General features: G+C 37.4%; 1 protein-coding gene across 1 annotated transcript; it reads left to right on the forward strand.

Moving 5' to 3' along the window:
- The first annotated feature begins 632 nt into the window (after positions 1-632).
- cpz (carboxypeptidase Z) lies at positions 633-12549 on the forward strand. The gene is made up of 11 exons (XM_051705415.1): positions 633-928; positions 2071-2100; positions 2804-3178; positions 3822-4037; positions 5274-5509; positions 6483-6644; positions 8244-8405; positions 8517-8652; positions 9025-9164; positions 10030-10129; positions 11373-12549. Exons 1-11 carry the CDS (start codon positions 787-789, stop codon positions 11717-11719), a joined length of 2046 nt encoding a protein of 681 aa, XP_051561375.1. The 5' UTR covers positions 633-786; the 3' UTR covers positions 11720-12549.
- Positions 12550-20660: the final 8111 nt, after the last annotated feature.

Raw genomic sequence — 20660 nt, forward strand, 5'->3', positions numbered from 1 at the left:
GCTACAGGGATCAGTTTTAGGGCCTCTGCTTTTCTCCTTATATATGCTTCTACTGGGAGATATTATCAGGAATTGTGGAAGAAGTTTCCACTGTTATGCCGACAATACCCAGCTTTATATTCTTTGAAACCCAACGAAATTTCACAATCCTCCAAATTAGCAGAGTATATCAATAAAATCAAAGATTGTATGGCCAGAAATGTCCTTCTGCTCAATTCCGACAAAACAGAGGTATTAATCATTGGACATAAAACCTCTAAAAATAAGCCGCTAAAGTATAATTTTACTCTCGATGGATGTACTGTAATGTCTTCTACAGCAAAGAACTTAGGTGTTACAGTATATATGATACCAATCTGTCCTTTGAAAATCAAATTTCCAATGTTTGTAGAACAGCATTCTTCCACCTCAGAAATATTGCTAAGTTACAACACATGCTTTCTTTTGCATGTGTCATAAGGGGGGTGTACTTGCTGGTAAAGACTATGTAAAATGCCCTCTTGAAGGAATAAAGCGATTCATATTCGTTCAGTTCTAGGCCTCAGTCCATAAACGTTTTCAGTAGCCTGCCTCAATTATTTTGTATAAAGCACAAAGTCTATACCACAAAAGGGCACATTTGAAGGGTTCTGAAGGCTTTCTGAATGGACTGTAATTACAGTGGATCCCAGACAGCAGAGCGGCCGCCTACCGCGTGAAATTTTTTTGCTGTAATTTGATCATTTGGCAGCGGTGTTTAGGGCAGACTCTCCCCTAAGCGATGGGGGTAGTGGGACTTTTCGGAAGATGATCAACTTTGCACGTCGTAGCGACTGCCACATCATTCCGTTAATGGACAACAAAATGCTCACGGTTTTCGTACTTTTAAGTGCTCTAGCGACATGCATGAGCGCACCACGACGATGTGCACCAGAGGAGGAAGCATTAGGTAACGTAAACATTCATTGAAAGAGCGTTGCACGAACTTGAATACAGTTCATGTGGAAACCCGAGACGTTTTTAAGGGATAATAGTCTAAATGCAAATGGTTCACACAATCATAGAACCCCTGGAAATATCAAGGGATTTTAAAATTGTGTAAGACTGGAAAAGTCATGGAAATTAATACAATTTTAAGAACTCAGAAAAGTTATGAACATTTTGGTAACACTTTACAGTAAGGTTCCATTCGTTAACATTGGTTAATACATTAGGTATCATTAGCAAACACTTAATAGCCTATATATTTACAGCATTTATTAATCTTTGTTAATGTTAGTTCATACAAATGCAATTGTTCATTGTTAGTTCATAGTACATTAACTAATGTTAACAAATCCAACTTTTGATTTAAAACATTTCTTAGTATATGCTGAAATTAGCATTAACTAAAGTTAATAACTGCTAATAAATTAACATGAACTAAGATTAATAAGTAGCCTATTGTTCACTGTTATTTCATGTTGGCTAATGTTGTTAACTAATGTTAACATATGGAACCTTATTGTAAAGTGTTACCAACATTTTGAAAGTGGAATCTATTTTTTTCCCTTCTAGTTAAAATAGGCTACCAAGTCGGCTAGAAATTGCTTGTGCATCTCTATGATTTTAAAAATCCTTATCAAGTAGCCTAATTACGAACAAATGGAAAAGTCATGGAAAATAATGGAAAAACATTAAGTGATGACATCCTTCTATTTTAAGTGATGGGAATTTTTTTTAACTATTTTTCTTTTTTTTTTTTTTAAATAATGATATTTTTTTTTTTAAATATTAATTATTTCACTCTTTTTTTATTTATTTTGTAATACTTTTTGTGTAAGAAATAGCAAATCCAACCGCATATAAATGCCCAGTTGTCAAATTAAATTTGTGCTCTTTTTTATGGATCTCTTTTTTTTATGAGATATATGTCAAACAAATAAGCCATGCACGCGTCACAGTTAGTCCAAGTGTGCGATGGCTTGACATTTTCAAGAAATATACTTGCAGAATAATGGATTTCTTTCCCACTGCGAACTCTGCTGCCATCTAGCCTTCAGTGACCTCTGCGACCAGTTTTAACATCCTCCATGAATAATTGTTTTTCAGGAAGATGCAGAACACCTGCAGAAGAGAGACGTAAGTATTGCTTTTTTTCCAATTGTGCATGCTGAGTCAGGTTTTTGTGTGTAGGCTACCAATATAGTCCAATCTTATACATAATTGTCATATCATATTGGTTGGTTTTTCTAAACCAGGCTCTGGCCTGTTAGGTATGGGGAAGAAAGGTACTCTTAATACCAATACACCATTGCAAGATGGAACTTGTATACATAAAGGAAGTGTGTGTGAGAGACACAGACAGAAAGATGAGATATATGAAATATGTCAAAGGCCTCAAGGTGATTTAGTGTCATGGATTTAATGACTTCCTATTTTATTGAGATCCATAATCCCTAAAAAAAAAAGGGCCACAAAATTAATATGTAATGTCAAATGGGATGGCCCTGTCATGATGGGTGTCACATTCTGTCATTGTTAAAAATAATTTGCTATTAAACTGCTTCTAATAGAGGTGATGCAATCATACATTTCTCTCTTTAATCTTTAAAATATTCCAAATATTTACTGTAATTCATGAGGTCCTCCTTCAAGTATTAAAAAGCATTCCACTTCAGATGACATTTAATTAACTGTTCCATTCCATTTACTGAGAGCAGATTTACAATAGAATAATCCTATGTCTACAGTGTCTGACAACAGTTTTTTTATCCATACCCTACAGTTCATAAACCAATCCCACTCTGATCCTAAATCCGAATCCTGTCTTTCCTATCCCTAGCGCAGTGTACAGACATGGTGCTCGGCTACTGCCAGGACGTGCCCTACAGCTACACCTCATTCCCCAACATTGTGGGCCACCGTTCACGCGAAGATTTAGAGACAGGTGCAGAGTACCTACTCTTGAGTGTGATCCATGGGCTGCTGAATGGGGAGTGTTGTCCAGACATCCGTCTGCTAGGCTGCTCAGTGTTGGCTCCCCGTTGTCAAGACAACAGACTTATGAAGCCGTGCCGTAGCTCGTGTGAGATGTTGAAAAAGAGTTGTGTTCATGCCTTTGAAGCCATCGAAATGGCATGGCCATACTTTTTGGACTGTGACCGATTCTTTGTTGGTGACGAGGAGGGTTGTTACGACCCATTGTCAGAGCTGAGAGGTAAGAGATGTGGAGGAATGAAAGTAAAATTAGAATCCCAATTTAATGAAAATAAATAGCTAAACATGATGGATCACATGACTAGGCATGCTTGTCCATTTTTTAAGGGGAAGTCTATAAGTGTCATATTGCATGTTTTCAAACATGTAATAATTACTGTTCTCGAACACTCCCCCAGTCTGCTACTGGTTGAACTAAAAGATAGCCCTGTCCAAAACTGACACTGTTGATTAAGTCAATGTTGCTATTTTGGAATAGTCTGGATGCTCAAATAAAAAGAGCGATATTCTGAGAGCGCCACAGAGCCACTGTGTTTACACCTTTGGGAATCAACCTACTGTATGAATGGCTTACTACATATTAAGCTTGGGAAAAGAGAAAGTATTTTATACAGTTCACCTTTAAGAAATACAAATTGAGACACGGACATTAATTATAGGCTTTAGCTGAGATGGCTGAATTCCACATAAAAAAAAAAAATCATAAATATACATAGATCAAGATATGAAATATTAGGTTGATTGTCATGACTTTATGATGTTTTACTAGGTTTATATATAGGGCATTTAGCATATTTGAAATGTGTAGCATCTTCATGTACAGTGACTATAATATTCCTCCCTTTCTCATTCAATTCCCACAGTAAAGCAGGAGGTGGCTTTGGCCAACATATCTGATGGTGGCCTTTCCACTGTCCTCCAGTTCACTTACCACTCAAACTCTCAGATGTTCAGTATCCTTAAGAAGACAGCAGCTAAATGCCCCCAAATCTCACGCACATACAGCATTGGACGCAGTGTGGAGGGCAAAGACTTACTGGTTATTGAATTCTCCACTAACCCTGGACAACATGACCTATGTGAGTACCAGTTGCTTTTCAACACTGTTTTCACAGTGGAAGCACATCAACAGTGAATTCTTTCTTTGTTGTTCATTCTTGCACCTTAGTTTGGCCTATATGTTGAGGATGTGGAGATATGTACAGGTGGTGCTGACGCAGAAATGGGAGAGTTACAACATCACAATCCTACATTTTAACCATAATACACCTAATTTTTAACCCCACGTTTATCCAAAAGGACTGTACCAGCTTAGTGGTTCTGAATTTGCTTTACATTTAAAAATTTTAATTTACATTGGACATCAAGTGGTGACCCAAAACAGTACCAAAATTGTTTGTAGCACACAAAACATAACAAAAATGTCCTTGAAATCAAAAAACAAAATTGTAAATTTTGTACAAAACACATTGTGGTCAGCCATATTCATACCTGTCGAAAGTAAACTGTAGTCTGGGTTGTGTTTTCTTTTATCTTGCATAGATTTTGTTCATGGTTTTCAAGGATGAGGGAATCTGCTTCATCTGCTTAATTTGGCTAGCTTCTACAAAGTGGCTGATAAATTCACACCAAAAAAACTGTAGAGTTTAAGTGGATCTTTTATGTCAACAAAAGTTATAGGGAGCATTTTCTCCTCCCTTTTAATAGTTTGTAAGCCTACTTATTTTTCTTGCCTAACAATGCATAATTACATGGTTAGTTGCATTGTTAGTAAATCAGTATAGCACACAACATACTGTCTCTCTCTCTCTGTCTGTCTGTCTGTCTCTGTCTCTGTGTGTGTGTGTGTGTGTGTGTGTGTGTGTGTGTGTGTGTGTGTGTGTGTGTGTGTGTGTGTGTGTGTGTGTGTGTGTGTGGGGGGGGGCGTAGTGGGCTAAAGCACATAACTGCTAATCAGAAGGTTGCTGGTTCGATCCCCACAGCCACCACCATTGTGTCCTTGAGCAAGGCACTTAATTCCAGGTTGCTCTGGGGGTATTGTACACTGTAAGTCACTTTGGATAAAAGCGTCTGCCAAATGCATAATTGTAATGATTAGGGTTACATACTGTCCTGTATTTTCACTGAAATGATGACATCCTGTACGAACTGTATTTTATTGGTGAGGGTGATCCTCGAGGGACCCATTTTGAAGTGCTCAGTATGCTCAAGTGTTCCTGTATGTGCTTGGCGAAAAGCTGGCAAACATGCTGTTGATCCTTCCTACTCAACAGATTAATTTACATTACTTTATCTGTCTCTTCACTGCCCTCTAGTGGAGCCCGAGATGAAATTAATTGGGAACATGCATGGAAATGAGGTGCTGGGCAGGCAGCTGTTGATCTATCTGGTTCAGTATCTGTGCTCTGAGTATCTGCTTGGGAACGAGCGGATTCAGACCATCATCAACACCACACGCATCCATATACTGCCCTCCATGAATCCCGACGGCTATGAGATTGCCACCTCTGAGGTAGCCGATAGGAACGACCCTGAAAACATCTATCAGGAAGTAAATATCCCTTTGTCCGTGTCTGAGCTCAGTCTGTGTGCCTGTCTGTTTGTCAGCTGACTGACCATCTCAAACTCCCTGCACCAGAGAGTGTCCTCCATTGCAGGCCAGGCCTCAGAGGGAGTTCTTGTCAAGGGAACAAAAGCCCATGTTGTTGTAGAGTAATTGTCTTTACAACGTTAGTTCTTTTAACTTTTCACTGGCATTGAAATTAAAACAACAGAAAAACAAACAGAGAAATTAAAAATTGGTAAAATTCCTCTACTGATCGAACTATGAACTGAAAAGGACAACTGGTAGAGGGAGGCCTTGACTAACCACTCTAATGGGCGATACCTGCATTGTCTTTGTCATATAACACTCAACATTATTTTAACATTAGCTTGTAGTAGTATTAACTTAATTCATTTAACATGAACTAATTGCAGATTCCTTTAAATCTTCTCAGAATCTCCAAAACTGATCACCATGGCTGATATTTAAAAATATAACAATATTGGAAACATTTGTTGGACAGCTCATGCTATTGTGATGTTATCATTCAGTTTACTTAGTTAATTTCATTTGTGACTTAATTTTTGATTATAGGACACAAAAACAAAAAACAAAAAACGTGTTGGTCCCTTCATTTAACACTAACAGACATCTTTGCCTGGTTCTGATGTTTTCCGTGTTTTTGTTTATTTTCTTTGACTATCTTTAATCATCTACAGTCCTTAAAAGCTTGCTTTCATCTTCCCGTTCTATCTCAACGTTTGGCTCTCATTTCAGCTTTCAGATCCCTCCAAACTCCTAAATTAGAAGAAATGATAGTCTGATGTGTAGCAAATGTCTTACATGAAAATAAATGCTCCAAATACTTTGTAGATAGAGTAATAGGAATGTTCCTATATCAATATATTAGTGACTCTCTTTGAAACCTCCATGAAAGATTTGCTCAGTGTTCTTGACTGGTGGGATTTGTAACATTTAGGGCCATGAGTACAATGGATGGACCAGCGGCAGGGAAAATGCCCAGAACATTGATCTGAACCGTAACTTCCCTGACCTCACCTCCATCTTCTACAATCGCCGTCGCTTCAGGCATTTCCGTAGTGACCACATCCCTATCCCTGACTCCTATTGGTTAAATAAGGTAAGAGTACAGACAGTATGTCTTATGTCTTTCATTTGAAAATGTCGCTGCTTAACCCACCAGCCCTATCACACTGAAAGTGTTTTGGGCAAAGGTGTCATTTACGGGTGGGATGGGTGGGACATGTCCCAACCACTTTTTGCCTTGGCCAGTTTTGTCTCCACCACTTTTTGAAATAGCTTTCATCAGGTTAGGGTCTAATGCAGAAGAAACATCTCCAGTTCTTGAGCAGGAGTTTTCATTTAATTCGTGTTTGTTATAATAAGTGGTGATCCAGCACTGAAGTTTGTTATTCTTTATGTTATGATTCGTGCTCCATGCGGCTGTTATGAGGGTGTTGAGTGACAGCGAGCAGCGATGTTCTCTCGTGCATCCAGACACTCTCTACTTTTATTCAATTTTCAGACTTCTTCAAAATGCCAGTAACATTAAAAGAATTTAATATAGTTGCCTTGTGCATTGAGGGCTATTCGAATGGGAATTTGTATGCTCATCCATCGCTTTTTGTCTGCCCTCCCGGACCTGAAACTACCTAGTTTCATATGCTTCTCCATGGTGAATAAAATTAGATATTTATTTCTAAAAGTAAATGTTTCTACCCCTCTGCCTTCTACCCCTTTATTTTTTTTATTGAAACAATGTTTTTTTATAATAAAAATGTTATTCAAGTTTGGTCATTGCCACAAAAATTCTTCACATAATTTACAAAAGAAATGGAACTTTATATAAGTACAATTTCGAACTCCAGAAACAAGAAAGCAACCAAAACATCTGTCAAATGCTCTAAATTCATCATTTTATATTCAGTTTTGTTTATGTACCCTGCCATTTAAAAAAAGAGATGTTCTGTCCGTAATGCTTTCACTACAATGACGTCTATAATGACATTTATGTACCCTTTCCCTTTTCTTTTTCCTTTTTTTGTCCTGTCCATATATTGTTTTTTGTCTTTTCATTTTAGGTTTCTTTGTGTAATTTAATGTAAATGAGACTTGGATTCTTGTGATACACACGTTTTTGTACAAAAAACAAAAAAACAAAAGCAAACATGCTCAACTCACTCACTGTTGTGCAGCTCATGCTCCTTTCCAGTTAAATCGCAAAGCAAAATACAAACAGACATGTCCCAGCTCATGAGATAAGTCCAGTGACGTCCAGTTCTTTTATTTGATGAAAAAGACCAATCAGTCATTCTGGCTTAAATGTACTGATCCACGCATTTATCCACTTACAAACAAAATCCCAGTACTGACAGTGTTAGTTGTACGGATCAAGTTATCAAATAAACTATGTGAAATATTTATTGGAGAGCTTGAATTGATCAACACAAATGACTATTTAACAAAACAGTAAAATATAATAATTAATATTCATGAGTTTCTTCCCCCCCCCCCCCCAAATGGCCAGTGTTAACACACTACATTATTTACATTCAGTATTATCATGTTTGTGCCAAGAACAACATTTACTCTCAAGAACAATTACTATACAGCGAAACTTGATGTCACAAAAATCTGAGAATACAATAATTAGGAGAACAGAGAGAATTTTTTTAAGAATGTTTCTCAGATCTCACACAAATGGATATTTCTTTTTCAGGTGATTGCACCTGAGACCTATGCTATGATGAAATGGATAAGATCCATACCTTTTGTTATATCTGCTAGTCTGCATGGAGGAGAATTGGTCATCTCATATCCTTTTGACTTCTCAAGACACCCCCACGAAGACAGGATGTACTCACCCACACCAGATGAACTAGTGAGTTAATAAATCCTCCTAATGTAATTATGTTCTTTTGTTGCATGTCAATCACCAACCAAGTTAATGGATATTGTTTTATTTGCCTAACAAGACATTTCTTGTGAGTAGATTTTTAGGCAACTGGCTAGGATATATGCAGATGCCCATGCCACTATGTCTAACAATGACACTGAGAGATGCGGAGCCTTATTTGCCAATAAAGGAGGGATAACCAATGGAGCACAGTGGTATAGCTTTGCTGGAGGTAAAATATTTGTATATTATTATAGGTATAAAGCCTAATTAAATTAAATATGTTTAACTTAGCCTTCAAACAAAATGAAAGGTAGAGACACAGACCCAGAGAAACTTCCGATGATGTTATTTTACCAACACTTGTATACAGGGCCTGTACTAAGATTGGGGGGCATTTTGATCTTTAGGGTGGGCAAGTGGTTTTCTCTTCATTGGAGCAGGAGGGGGGTGTCAGAAGTTTCAGTGGGCACATGGAAAATCTGCCTCCCCCTAGTCCCCATTAGACTCAGCCATGCTTGTATATGATATTAAAGTCCACAAGTTGCCCATACATGTATCTTTAATTTTCTATTGTCTATATCTGTCTCTGTAATCATGTCAGGGATGTCAGACTTTAACTACCTGCACAGCAACTGTTATGAGATCACCGTGGAGTTGGGCTGTGATAAATTCCCTTCTGAGGAGGAGCTCTACCCTGAATGGCTCCGGAATAAAGAGGCACTTCTCAGCTTCATGGAGTCTGTGAGTCCACGTTTCTATGTGTACAATTTTTTTAATTTAGCTGATGATTTTTTTCCTGATTGGGTTACGGATAGCAGCAGAAAAGCAATTCTCAATTCCAGTAATAAAATGCTACTAACCATGTAATTTTGTTGTTGGAATAGCAAAAGAAACTGGCTTCTCAAATTGTAAAAAAGAGGAGAAAACACCTCCCATTTCATTTGTTGTTGACGTAAAGGCTGTGCGTTAAGTCTAACTCTATGGTGTTTTGTTAATCTATGGTATTTTGTTCAAATTAATCTGTTACTTGGTAGAAGTTAGGTTGCATTACATGCCCCCATCTTCGAAAACCAAGAACGAAGCTACACAAGGTCAAAGTAAAATACGACCCAGACTACCTTACATGCAGGTTCACTTGCATCAAGGATAAACAGGGTTTGTGCTGACCACAATGTATTTTGTGTGGTGAATTATTGACTGCAGAGAGCATAAAATTATCAAATTTCACGACATATTTAGAAACTAGACACTCAATAATTTAGCATTGTTGGGCGGCCTGTGCAGTTCATGATAATATTAATGTATTTCAGCATTTGATTATAAAAGCATTTTTGTCATCTTTTGTATGTTCAACCATTTTTATTCTTCTTGTGCAACTTAATTTCCAATGTAAAATTCATGTCCTGAAGCAAACTAGTTGAGAACCACTGAGTAAGAGAGACAGAAATTATTCAGTATTGTCAAAATGCCAGTTCATAGCTACCAACAGCTGAACAACACTGGTAACAACACTGGAGAGAATGTTAATTGACAAGTACTGTATGGGAACATATGGAAGATGAAAACTTAATTGCTGCAAGCTGTAATTAATTTCCCTGCCATGCAGGTCCACAGAGGTATAAAGGGTATTGTGAAGGATGAACACGGCAATGGCATTAAAGGAGCCACAATATCTATTAAGGGAATGCGGCATGACATCACTACAGGTAATAACTTTAAAAGGGGTCTAATTAGTAAATATACACTTTTTATGATGGCAATTGTGCAGTCATAACTTATTATTTTAACTTTGCGCATCCATCTCATATCGCTGATTAGGTTGCATTAAAATCAGGGACTAAAAACTGTTCAAGGAATGAAAACCAAAACAATTATTATTATTGTTATTATTATTATTATTATTATTTTTGCAGAACATAACCAAAAACCATAATGAAGTCCCTTTTATTTATTGCGGAGTTCATTTTTTTTTCTTTTTCTTTTTTTTAAATGATGTTTTTTAAACATTGTTATTTTGTTCTGATACTTTTTTCATGAAACCAAAGACCACATAACAGTATCACAGTGAATTTTTTGGGATTACACCACTTCATGTTGCTCGAAAAATTAGGCTTCTCTCTTTTTAGTTAAAAATTTTAGTTACATGATGAGCATGTACTTTGATTCTGAAAGTAACCGCTGCATCACACATTTCTTTGCCTAATTGGATGTTGTGCATGTAGCTTTCCATGAGACCTTTTTGACAACTATATATAATTACTACATATAAATGCACGGTTAATCCACATGTTATTTACCTGCTTATCCTATTAGGGGCAATTCATCTGTGAATTACACTTTCACAAGGCATCATTCAGATATGATGCATTTATACAGATTTAAAGCTTTCGGATTTTGACTGAGAAGACCTGTGAGTAAAATGAAATCTCCCTTACAGTATTTTTTACAATTTTATTTAGGCCTTACTTTATGATAGTGTTTGGTTTCAAATGCCCTATTATAGCTAAAGAGCCAAAGGAAATGAAAGTGTGCTCCTAGTATATTTGTAATATTTTAATGGCTTTTGGGGATATATTTAATATTAAGGATACATTTATTGAAAATACATTATTTTATACAGGCTACTGTATACTATGCTTGTTATGATTTATATGCTGTTCAATCTCCCCCTACAGAAAAAAATGTGATTGTATATTTTTCTTATTTTGGTGCATTTCACTCATTTTAAAAATAATGTAATTAACCGTTCTTTTATTTCATTCTAATCGGTTTTCATTTGGGAAGGAGAAAGCTGAACGCACGAACCAGAAAGGGAAAAATAAAGTTTCTGCTCATTTTAGTCCCTAATTAAAACCTTCAACAGACTTTTTCAAATGTATTATGTTCCTTGCAAATAACCTGAAATGAACAATTGTAAATGTTAATGAGAATTGTTGTCTCTCTCTAAAGCTGAAGATGGTGATTACTGGAGATTGTTGAATCCAGGTGTCAACATTGTGACCGCAGCTGCCTCTGGCTACTCTAAAGTAACCAAGCGCATTAACTTGCCAAGAAATGTGCAGGTGGGCCGGGTAGACTTTGTGCTGAAGAAGGTCCCACGAGAACCCTCTCTTGATTACTTCAACATCCCTGAACTGGACAACTATGAGCGTTTCGACCCATTTAATCAGTTTGAGCAGTACAGCCAGAGGGAGCTGGGAGAGAATGGAGAGGAGAGGACTGAGAAGCCATGGTGGTGGGCTTATTTCAGCCAGTCAGGAATATCTGCACCTACCTGGCTCCTGCGGAACTACTAAGGCCCCTCAGGACACCACAGGAGAGTAACCTGATCCCAAATATTTTGCACCCAAGCCCTACTTGAAGATTTTCATCATGATGGTAACATTAACTTCACTTGACATACAAGATGTGCAGCTTACCACTGAGCATAGTGAAGGTATTATTGCCTTCCAGTATATATTGTCTTACTGTATGTATCAGACTGGCATCATAGTAACATTATTCTGCCATAAAAGTAAGCAGAAGTACCTTTCTCTTTTAATTTGACGTCACCAGATCACTGTCTGTGATTTTTGAAGCTTCAAAAGAGAAATCTCCATTCACTTTTTAAGGACCTACTGAGCTAAGATATTTTCTATTTTTGCTTCAAATGTGTTCTGGTGAAGAGAGAAAGTCATACACACCTGGGATATCATGAGGGTGAGTAATTAATGAGAGAATTTTCATTTTTGGGTGAACTATCCCTTTAAGTGTTAGAAGAACTGTTCATTTTAATTAAGCCATTAGTTTTTGTATTGCCCTTTAAACATGAAGAGCTGAATATCCACTAGTTTGTACGAGGTAAATAAAAGAAAAAACTTTCACTTTCAGTGCAATTTCTGATTTTCTTTTTTGTTTTTACATTCTTTCCATTCTGTTAGTATTAGAGTTGTGTTACCTCAAATATTTGAGATAGGGCAAGCAAATGTTGTGCAAATCAAGGAATACAATTAAAAAAACATGCTACTTTCTTGACCCACTAGATGGCAACAAAGACTTCATAATGATGTCCAGCTGAGCCTGACGTCTAGAGTAAGCTAACAGAGCATAAGAGGTAGCCACTGCTGAGAATGCTACAGTATGATTTGAGCACATTTTGTTAATGTAAAATAAATAATCAGTTTTTACATCAAGCTAACAAAAGCTCTGCTTTTTTGGGGCCTCATCTATCACACAGGTCTAACAAAACTACACAATTTCTGCTCTAGCTAAATCTTAGTCGGATTCCTGTGGTCACTATTTACTATGTATACTACAACACTTTTCACTTTCTTATACTTTGAATATTGTGGTGTTTTGGTGACTAAAGTTACTAAATAGCTATAGTGTTTCTGCTATAATACAAACAGGATATTTCTGTCTATTGCTTAGCCATAATCCATTTGCCTTCAAACCACTTTATGACTGACCCATAAATGATTCAGTGGCACGGGTTAATCCAATGCCCCATTCACTTTAATTAAGCTTAGAAAGACCTATAGTATAGTAACATATCCATAAGAATTCATACACTTTGATCCTCCGGTAGATGAAAGAGTAAGTATGGCATTAGCCAAGTGTTGAAGGAGGGGTATTGTAGCTTTACATTTTGTTTTTCAGTTAATGTAATATAAGGCACTAGCCTTCAAAACTATACTATAACAGTATTATTTGAGAATATTACACCTTCAGAGAAGAACAATAATCTGAACACCTAATTGAGAGCACAATATTTAATGTATAGGCTATAGCAGTAATTTGAGAGTGCAAACATGCTACAAAAACAGAATCCTCCCTCCACAGTATATTAGATTTCAGCACTACATGGCTTAGGAGGACAAAGTCCCCTGAATATTTGAGGCATTAAAAATGTTATAATTAGCATTTATAATTAACACAAATAAGCAATAAAATGGCTTGCTGTCTGCTTACACGTTCAGTATATGATGTTTATCAATGTATGAAAAGCCTATTTCCTTCCACAAGAACAAATGATAGGCTACTGAATGATCCATTTGTGCTAACCAATGTGACTGCCTTGTTCCTTGTTCCTTCATGTATTTTTCTTTATACAACTGTTAAAATCCAGCCCTCGAATTTGATTGGACAAGCAGCGTTTCAAGAGTGCTAATCACTGATTTACAATACACACACATCAGTGTTCTAAAGCCTATTTAGATTCACAGTCAAATAGACTGTGTTCATGGCTTTCCAAATGGTGGGGATTTTGATTCATTCAATGTCATTCAGTGACCAACTCTGTAAATTACATATTTACGACAGTAGATGGCAACAAATAAGCATCTTATATGTTATGAGTGAGTCATTGACTCATTTGATTTGTTGAAAAAAAGCAGCAGTTCACCACCGAAACAACTGAAATAAACTTGAATGATACATAAGGGATAATGTACAGTCAACCAGTTGTTATTGCAAATGAAACCCCGACAGGGTGATCAGGACCCTAATAAAAATCAGAGGAAGAGGTGAAGAGGTTTATTTTGCAATAACAACTGACTGACTGCACATTACCCCTCTTATTACATGGCTACTAACCAAATAAATAAATACATGGACATAAAATATTGATTTGTGTTGTAATTATGTAATTATGTGAGAAGAAAGAAATCGCTGAACAGCTGAAATCCACCTCTGGTTTGCGTCGGAGTTCTGTGGGTGTTTATTTTGTGATTAATGACTGTCTGACTGCTCATTGTGCATCTTATTACAAGACTACTTGCCAAATAAATTAAAGGAATATTCCGGGTTCAATACAAGTTAAGCTCAATCGACAGCATTTGTGCCATAATATTGATTACCACCAAAATGTATTTTGACTTGCCCCTCCTTTTCTTTAAAAAAAAAGCAAAGATCTGGGTCATAGTGAGGCACTTACAATGGAAGTGAATAGGGGCTAGTTTTTATAAACATTATAATACTCACTTTTTCAAAAGTATAGCCACAAGACAATATGCATTAAAACATGATTTTAGTGTGCTAAAATCAGTAACTAACCTTTTTTGTGTAAAGTTATAGCCAATTTTACAACTTCGTTGCCATGAAGATGTAATGTCAACAAACCCTAAAATGACAATTTAAGCTACTTTACAGCTCAAATAATACATGAGTTTTAACAGAATAATTAATGTAAGTGCTTTTATAAAATTATAAGCTTCAAATTTCTGCCTTTAAACCCTCCAAAAATTGGCCACATTCACTTCCATTGTAAGTGCCTCACTGTAACCCAGATTTGTGCTTTTTTTAAAGAAAAGGAGGGACGAGTCGAAAATATTTTTTGTGGTAACCAGCATGTAACATATGCAACAAATGCTACAAATGCTGTCAATTGAGCTTAACTTGTACTGAACCCAGAATATTCCTTAAATAAATGCACATGAAACTTTAAGTTGAGTTGATACTTGTAAAGATCGCACAGTGATCCGAGAAGCAGGAAAGATGGCTCTCAAATACTTGGGTGAGAGGTCCAATACGTGGAAGTATGGTTGTTACAGAGAAATAGACTGCTAGAGGGCACCATCAACCAATCAGAATCAGTATTCCAGAGAACCGTGTAATAAGTTTACTTGCTGTAAATGATTCACTCAATTAACCAGTTTGTTCATGAACAAACGCCTCTAATTCAAACCCATGAGAATGGAGTTGTGCTTGAAGCTTTGGCTTCTTTCGGAGCTATTGTCGCTGGCGTATGATGTACAAACGAACTATGGTCGAGTCTGTAAAGTAAAGGTAACATTCAACCACTGATTCTAATTATGTCTCTGATAGGTCAGTACATCTATTAGGGAGCGTTCAGACTGAATGCGTTTTTGCGCAAAAATGATAAACAGTGCAAATATGGAGCAAAACGAAGGTGTGTCGAAATGAGTTAAAGTTCTTTTTAACTCAACACAACGACTAAATAATTTGCAGCTCCTGCAGGAGGTGCTGAAAAAACAGTGCAATGGTCACATACGTCCACCTATGTTTACATAGACACAAAAAAAAAAGAAAATAAAAACAGCGCAGACGGAAGCAAATTTGTGTTCGTCATGATTGACTCTGTGCGTGTGTATTTTGGTGGCTGACCCATCACTAGCAGCATCTCTAGTGCATGTAGGCTACTTCGGTCTGTCTTTAGAGGGGAATGCCCTCTATTATAAGACATCCGCAATCTGCATAGCCTATCCTGGAGTACAATGCAGTTGATGTGCAAGTTGTACTGTTGCAGCTGCAGCAGTAGACCTATTCTTTGCAGTTGAGCAGGTGTCTGTCCCAGTGGCTGTACAGCGAGTCTCCAATCGTCTGAAATTCAACTGCATTACTACATCCAAACACATACTGATAAAATTTACAGTACATGCAGCAAACACCACATCTAGTATTTGTTTCTTGATCTACCCATAATTGTGTTCAGCAAATGTAAGTGCCCTGGATGTAACACCAGCTGACCATATACTGTAGAACATCTTTTGAGGCATTAGCCAGAAGAATAATCTGAGTGGGGTCAAAGAATCTAAGCAAATGCGCCTCTGTAAGTGGCTTTTTCACATTGCTTTTGTCATGTTCTGCAGTCTGCTGTCCACATTCTACCTCAGCAACTTGGGACAGGTTTTTAGTCACACTCAATAGTCTCTGTAGGCTTTTTCTGTCCTCTGGTGTAAGCATGATTCCGATTGCTTTCACTTCATTGCTGTCTGACATACTGCAAGACTGCGTGAATATTCATATAATCCACAATTACCTGTATACCACTGATGTCATCACAAGCCTCACTGGATGAAATCAGGCCAAAAGTCTGATGGCAGATTTTTCAGCTTTTGCACAGTTAAGATAGGGAAGTTTTGAGGCTCTTGAAATAAATATTTAAGTTTGAGTACATACTAGGATATTTGAGATTCCTTTAAAGGGTCTCTTGAGGTTCTCCAGATGTTTTCCACCAGTGTAGCATGTGAGGAACCTCAAATAATGCCTCAAGTATCTTGTAAATTTTACAGTTTATGTAGTTTTTAACAGAATAAAATATGGATTTTACTGCTAAGATTTGGATGGCCGATAACACAAGCTTGATATCTCATTCCCCATAAGAATTGTGTGGTCACTCTATATCAACTTACTGTTTTTAGCATATCATGAATATACAATGAATACTGACCAACTGTCATCATTTTCTTTCTCTTTTTCTTCTCTCTCACTCCCCATCTCCAACTTACATTGACCTGTCTCTCTCTGCTTTCTCAGTTTTTATTTCCCCCTCCCTTTGAAGAGCAATTCAAACCCTTACCCAGTTTCTTTTTTCTGTATAATTGGAGGCAGAACATCAACAATGCAGCTTCAGTTAGAGCATGTAAGTATGGAATCCATGGTTTAGGCCCACGCTTCCGTGTCAAAGAGCTCTTTGCTCTCCTGCTTTCTTTCTCTCGGTCTCGGCAGTGAGGTGTGCTCAATGTAGCAGAGATAATTTGTTTGCTTTGCAATTATTTTCCATCAGTGGAGACAAATTGATTCGTACAGCATAAAGCGACAGTCAGAGTGTGCTCTAAGCAGCTCAGACAGATCAGCGCTAACTTGCTTATGCCAAAGTCTGACAGACAATGGCACTGTTCCTGTCATTCACTATCTGTTGAACTCAGTGGATGGTGTACCTAAGAGAAAACAACTGTAGAGCTCTAAAATCAGATTTCAGTTTGGGCAATGTGAATTGTTCGCGTTATGAGAGTTACTGAGTTAGAGACCAGTGTGGATGACTGTATCGGTAACTGGCACTAGGACATTTCTTTTATTATCTATTAGTATGATAGAGACAACAACCTGACCAATGCTGTAGGTCTAGTTTGTACACTAGTTTATGACATTGGTGTGATATTTAGCCCATGCTAGTTTCTAAACCCTAAACTGAACAAGACTGGTCAAAAATTCTGTTTTATAATCAAATAAAAAGTGAAAAATATTTTTGTTTTCTGAGTGAGTTTCATGCTAGTGTGACTAATATACAGTATTTCCAGGAGGAATTGTGCTTGTAAAGTTGATACCAGTTCTTCTAAAATGCATTTTAAATTTGTATACTTTTGTCTTTTGATTTCCTAGTTTTTGTGTAAGTTTAGTTGAAAATTGAAGTTGGAAAACTGACGTTTGAAAAAGACAGACTTTTTTTTTTTTTTTTTTTAAACATTTCACAATTTCCATTCATAAGAACTAACTACTGAATGACTTTATTCTACAACATGCCTCAACAGTGGAGTACTGTGCATTGTATGGGGTAAGTTGCCACAATGGGAAGCATTTTATAGGATATTTAATGGCTTTTTAGGTAAATTTAAACAGTAAAACAATTATCAAGCACAATTTATGAAGTTGCAAAAATTTAAAAGGTAACAAAAAAGAAAGTATTGTTTTCGTCAGCTGATTTTGTAATGAATAAATTGTTAAATTTGTAAACACAAATTCCCCGTATGACAACTATCCCTAGGCTCCCCATAGCTACATACAGTAAAAAAAATAAATAAAAATAAAATAAATATAATAATAATAATAATTAATGAGTAATAAAACTACTATGAAGCTTTACTTATTTTCACAGATTCTGTGAAAAAAAAAAAAAAATTCCCTTGTTTTGTTACAAATCAGAGGTTCCACATGGCTTGGGTTTTTGGATTCTGTTGATAGCACTTTTCTACCGACATGGTTCGGGTGCTGGTTCCTGGGCTGGAGCGAATTCTTGTACTGTTCCGTGCACTTCCACCGCAGAAAAGGCCATTCCGGGGCCGAAAACCTGGTTCGATACCGGCCCCAAAAACTTGCTGGTCTCCACGCAGGAACCGATTATGTCAGGGGGCAGAATAATGTTTCGTCAACAAATTTTTACAAACAACAAAAGTAGCTACCGTCTCAGCAAAAGTACTTCACTCTATAAAAATAATAAAAAAATAATATTCAGACATCAAAAGCGTTCAGGTAACACAACTCTTAGCTCTACTTGATATAGTCTTTACGGAGATCCTAGATAAAAAAATAAATAAAATAAAAATAGTCTACGAGATGATACAGCACGAAATGATGCACGCTGGCTTGAATCAGACAATTGACCAAATAATAAACCAATTGAAAAACACTTAAGGGAGTGCAGAGACCGTAAGAACAACCTAAAAGTGACAGTGGACAGAGCAACAATGTTTTGGACTCAGCCACCGACCAGCCTACTATCTAACCGGGACATTAAATTCAGCCAGTCACGCTCGAGATAAACACAGAATCACCAGTGTCCTCTGCAGCTGATCTCAGGAAGTTGTTATATTTGCCAACTTTGTTAGCTTTTCTAACACTGTTATCATCTTATTTTGTGCATTGTTTTGTTCAGTAAGGGAATTTTTGACCAGCTACTCTGACTTCGGAAGATCGCAGCTCTCTGTTAAGTAAACTTATGGATTCTCAGTCAAGATGTAAACATAATATTATATGCTATGACAAAACTCCAAATACAACCATCTGCGACACCAATGTTAATAATGATTCCACTGTTACAGTTTACAGAATTTTGCAAGTTAAGCCATAGTTCATACAATATAATGTAATTATATTACCTGTCATCTTTAGCTGTAACACTGGTTCTTGGAGAGGAAGAGAGGAGAAGCAGGAGTAGATACTTTTCAATGTTTTAATAGTTAACGCAGGAGTGGAACAAAACAATAACGATAAACATCACAACAAACCATTAAACATAACACTTCAAGGACTGACAAATGAATGAACAAAACTAGAGGGTATTTAAACACAATATATATATATGTATATATATATATATACACACACACACACACACACACACACACACACACATACATACATATATATACACACATACACATAGATACATATATACATACATACATACATACACACACAAATACATACACACACAGACACACACATACATACATACATACACACATACACATATGTAGTGCAAATCTAAATACAAATCGGTTATATACAGTGCAAGGGAATGTAATGGCAGAAGAGGTTGGGTGTGTTGGATAATATAACAAGACTAAGCTGTGTATTGCACATTCATTATTGCTCAATGGGGCAGTTTTAACTGTTTATGAGATGGGGGAAAAATTTGTTCCTGTACCTGACAGTTCTGGTGCTCAGAGCTCTGAAGCGTCGGCCAGAAGGCAACAGTTCAAAAAGGTAGTGGGCAGGGTGAGTAGGGTCCCTTAGTGATATTTCCAGCCTTTTTCCTCACTCTGGAAGTGTATAGTTCTTGAAGGGAGGGCAGGGGGCAACCAATAATCCTCTCAGCTGTCCGAACTGTCCTTTGTAGTCTTCTGATATCCGATTTCATAGCTGAACCAAACCAGACAGTTATAGAAGTACAGAGGACAGACTCAATGACTGCTGAGTAGAATTGTATCAGCAGCGCCTGTGGAAGGTTGAACTTCCTCAACTGGCGAAGGAAGTAGAACCTCTGCTGGGCCTTTTTCACGATGGAGTCAGTGTGGGTCTCCCACTTCAGGTCGTGTGAGATGGTAGTGCCCAGGAACCTGAATGACTCCACTGCTGCCACAGTGCTGTTTAGAATGGTGAGGAGGGATAGTGTTGGGGTGTTTCTCCTAAAGTCCACAATCATCTCCACCGTTTTGAGCATGTTCAGCTCAAGGTTGTTTTGTCTGCACCAGACAGCCAGCTGTTTAACCTCCCTTCTGTATGCAGACTCATTGTCATCTCGGATAAGGCCGATGACAGTGGTGTCGTCTACAAACTTCAGGAGTTTGACAGAGGGGTCCTTGGCGATGCAGTTGCTGATGTAGAGGGAGAAGAGTAGTGGGGAGAGTACACATCCCTGGGGGGCACCAGTGCTGATTGTACAGGTGCTGGAAGTGAATTTCCCCTGTCTCACAAGCTGCTGCCTGTCCGTCAGAAAGCTGGTAATCCACTGACAGATAGACGCGGGAACAGAGAGTTGGTGTAATTTAGTCTGGAGAATAGCTGGGATGATGGTGTTGAAAGCCAAACTGAAGTCCACAAAAAGGATCCTTGCATATGTCCCTGGTCTGTCCAGATGTTGTAGGATATGATGCAATCCCATATTGACTGCATCATCCACAGACCTGTTTGCTCGATGAGCAAATTGAAGGGGATCTAGAAAGGGTCCAGTGATGTCCTTCAGGTGGGCCAACACCAGTCTCTCAAATGACTTCATGACCACAGACTTCAGGGTGA

The sequence above is a fragment of the Myxocyprinus asiaticus genome, chromosome 8 (genome assembly GCF_019703515.2).
Source record: "Myxocyprinus asiaticus isolate MX2 ecotype Aquarium Trade chromosome 8, UBuf_Myxa_2, whole genome shotgun sequence".
NCBI lineage: Eukaryota > Metazoa > Chordata > Actinopteri > Cypriniformes > Catostomidae > Myxocyprinus > Myxocyprinus asiaticus.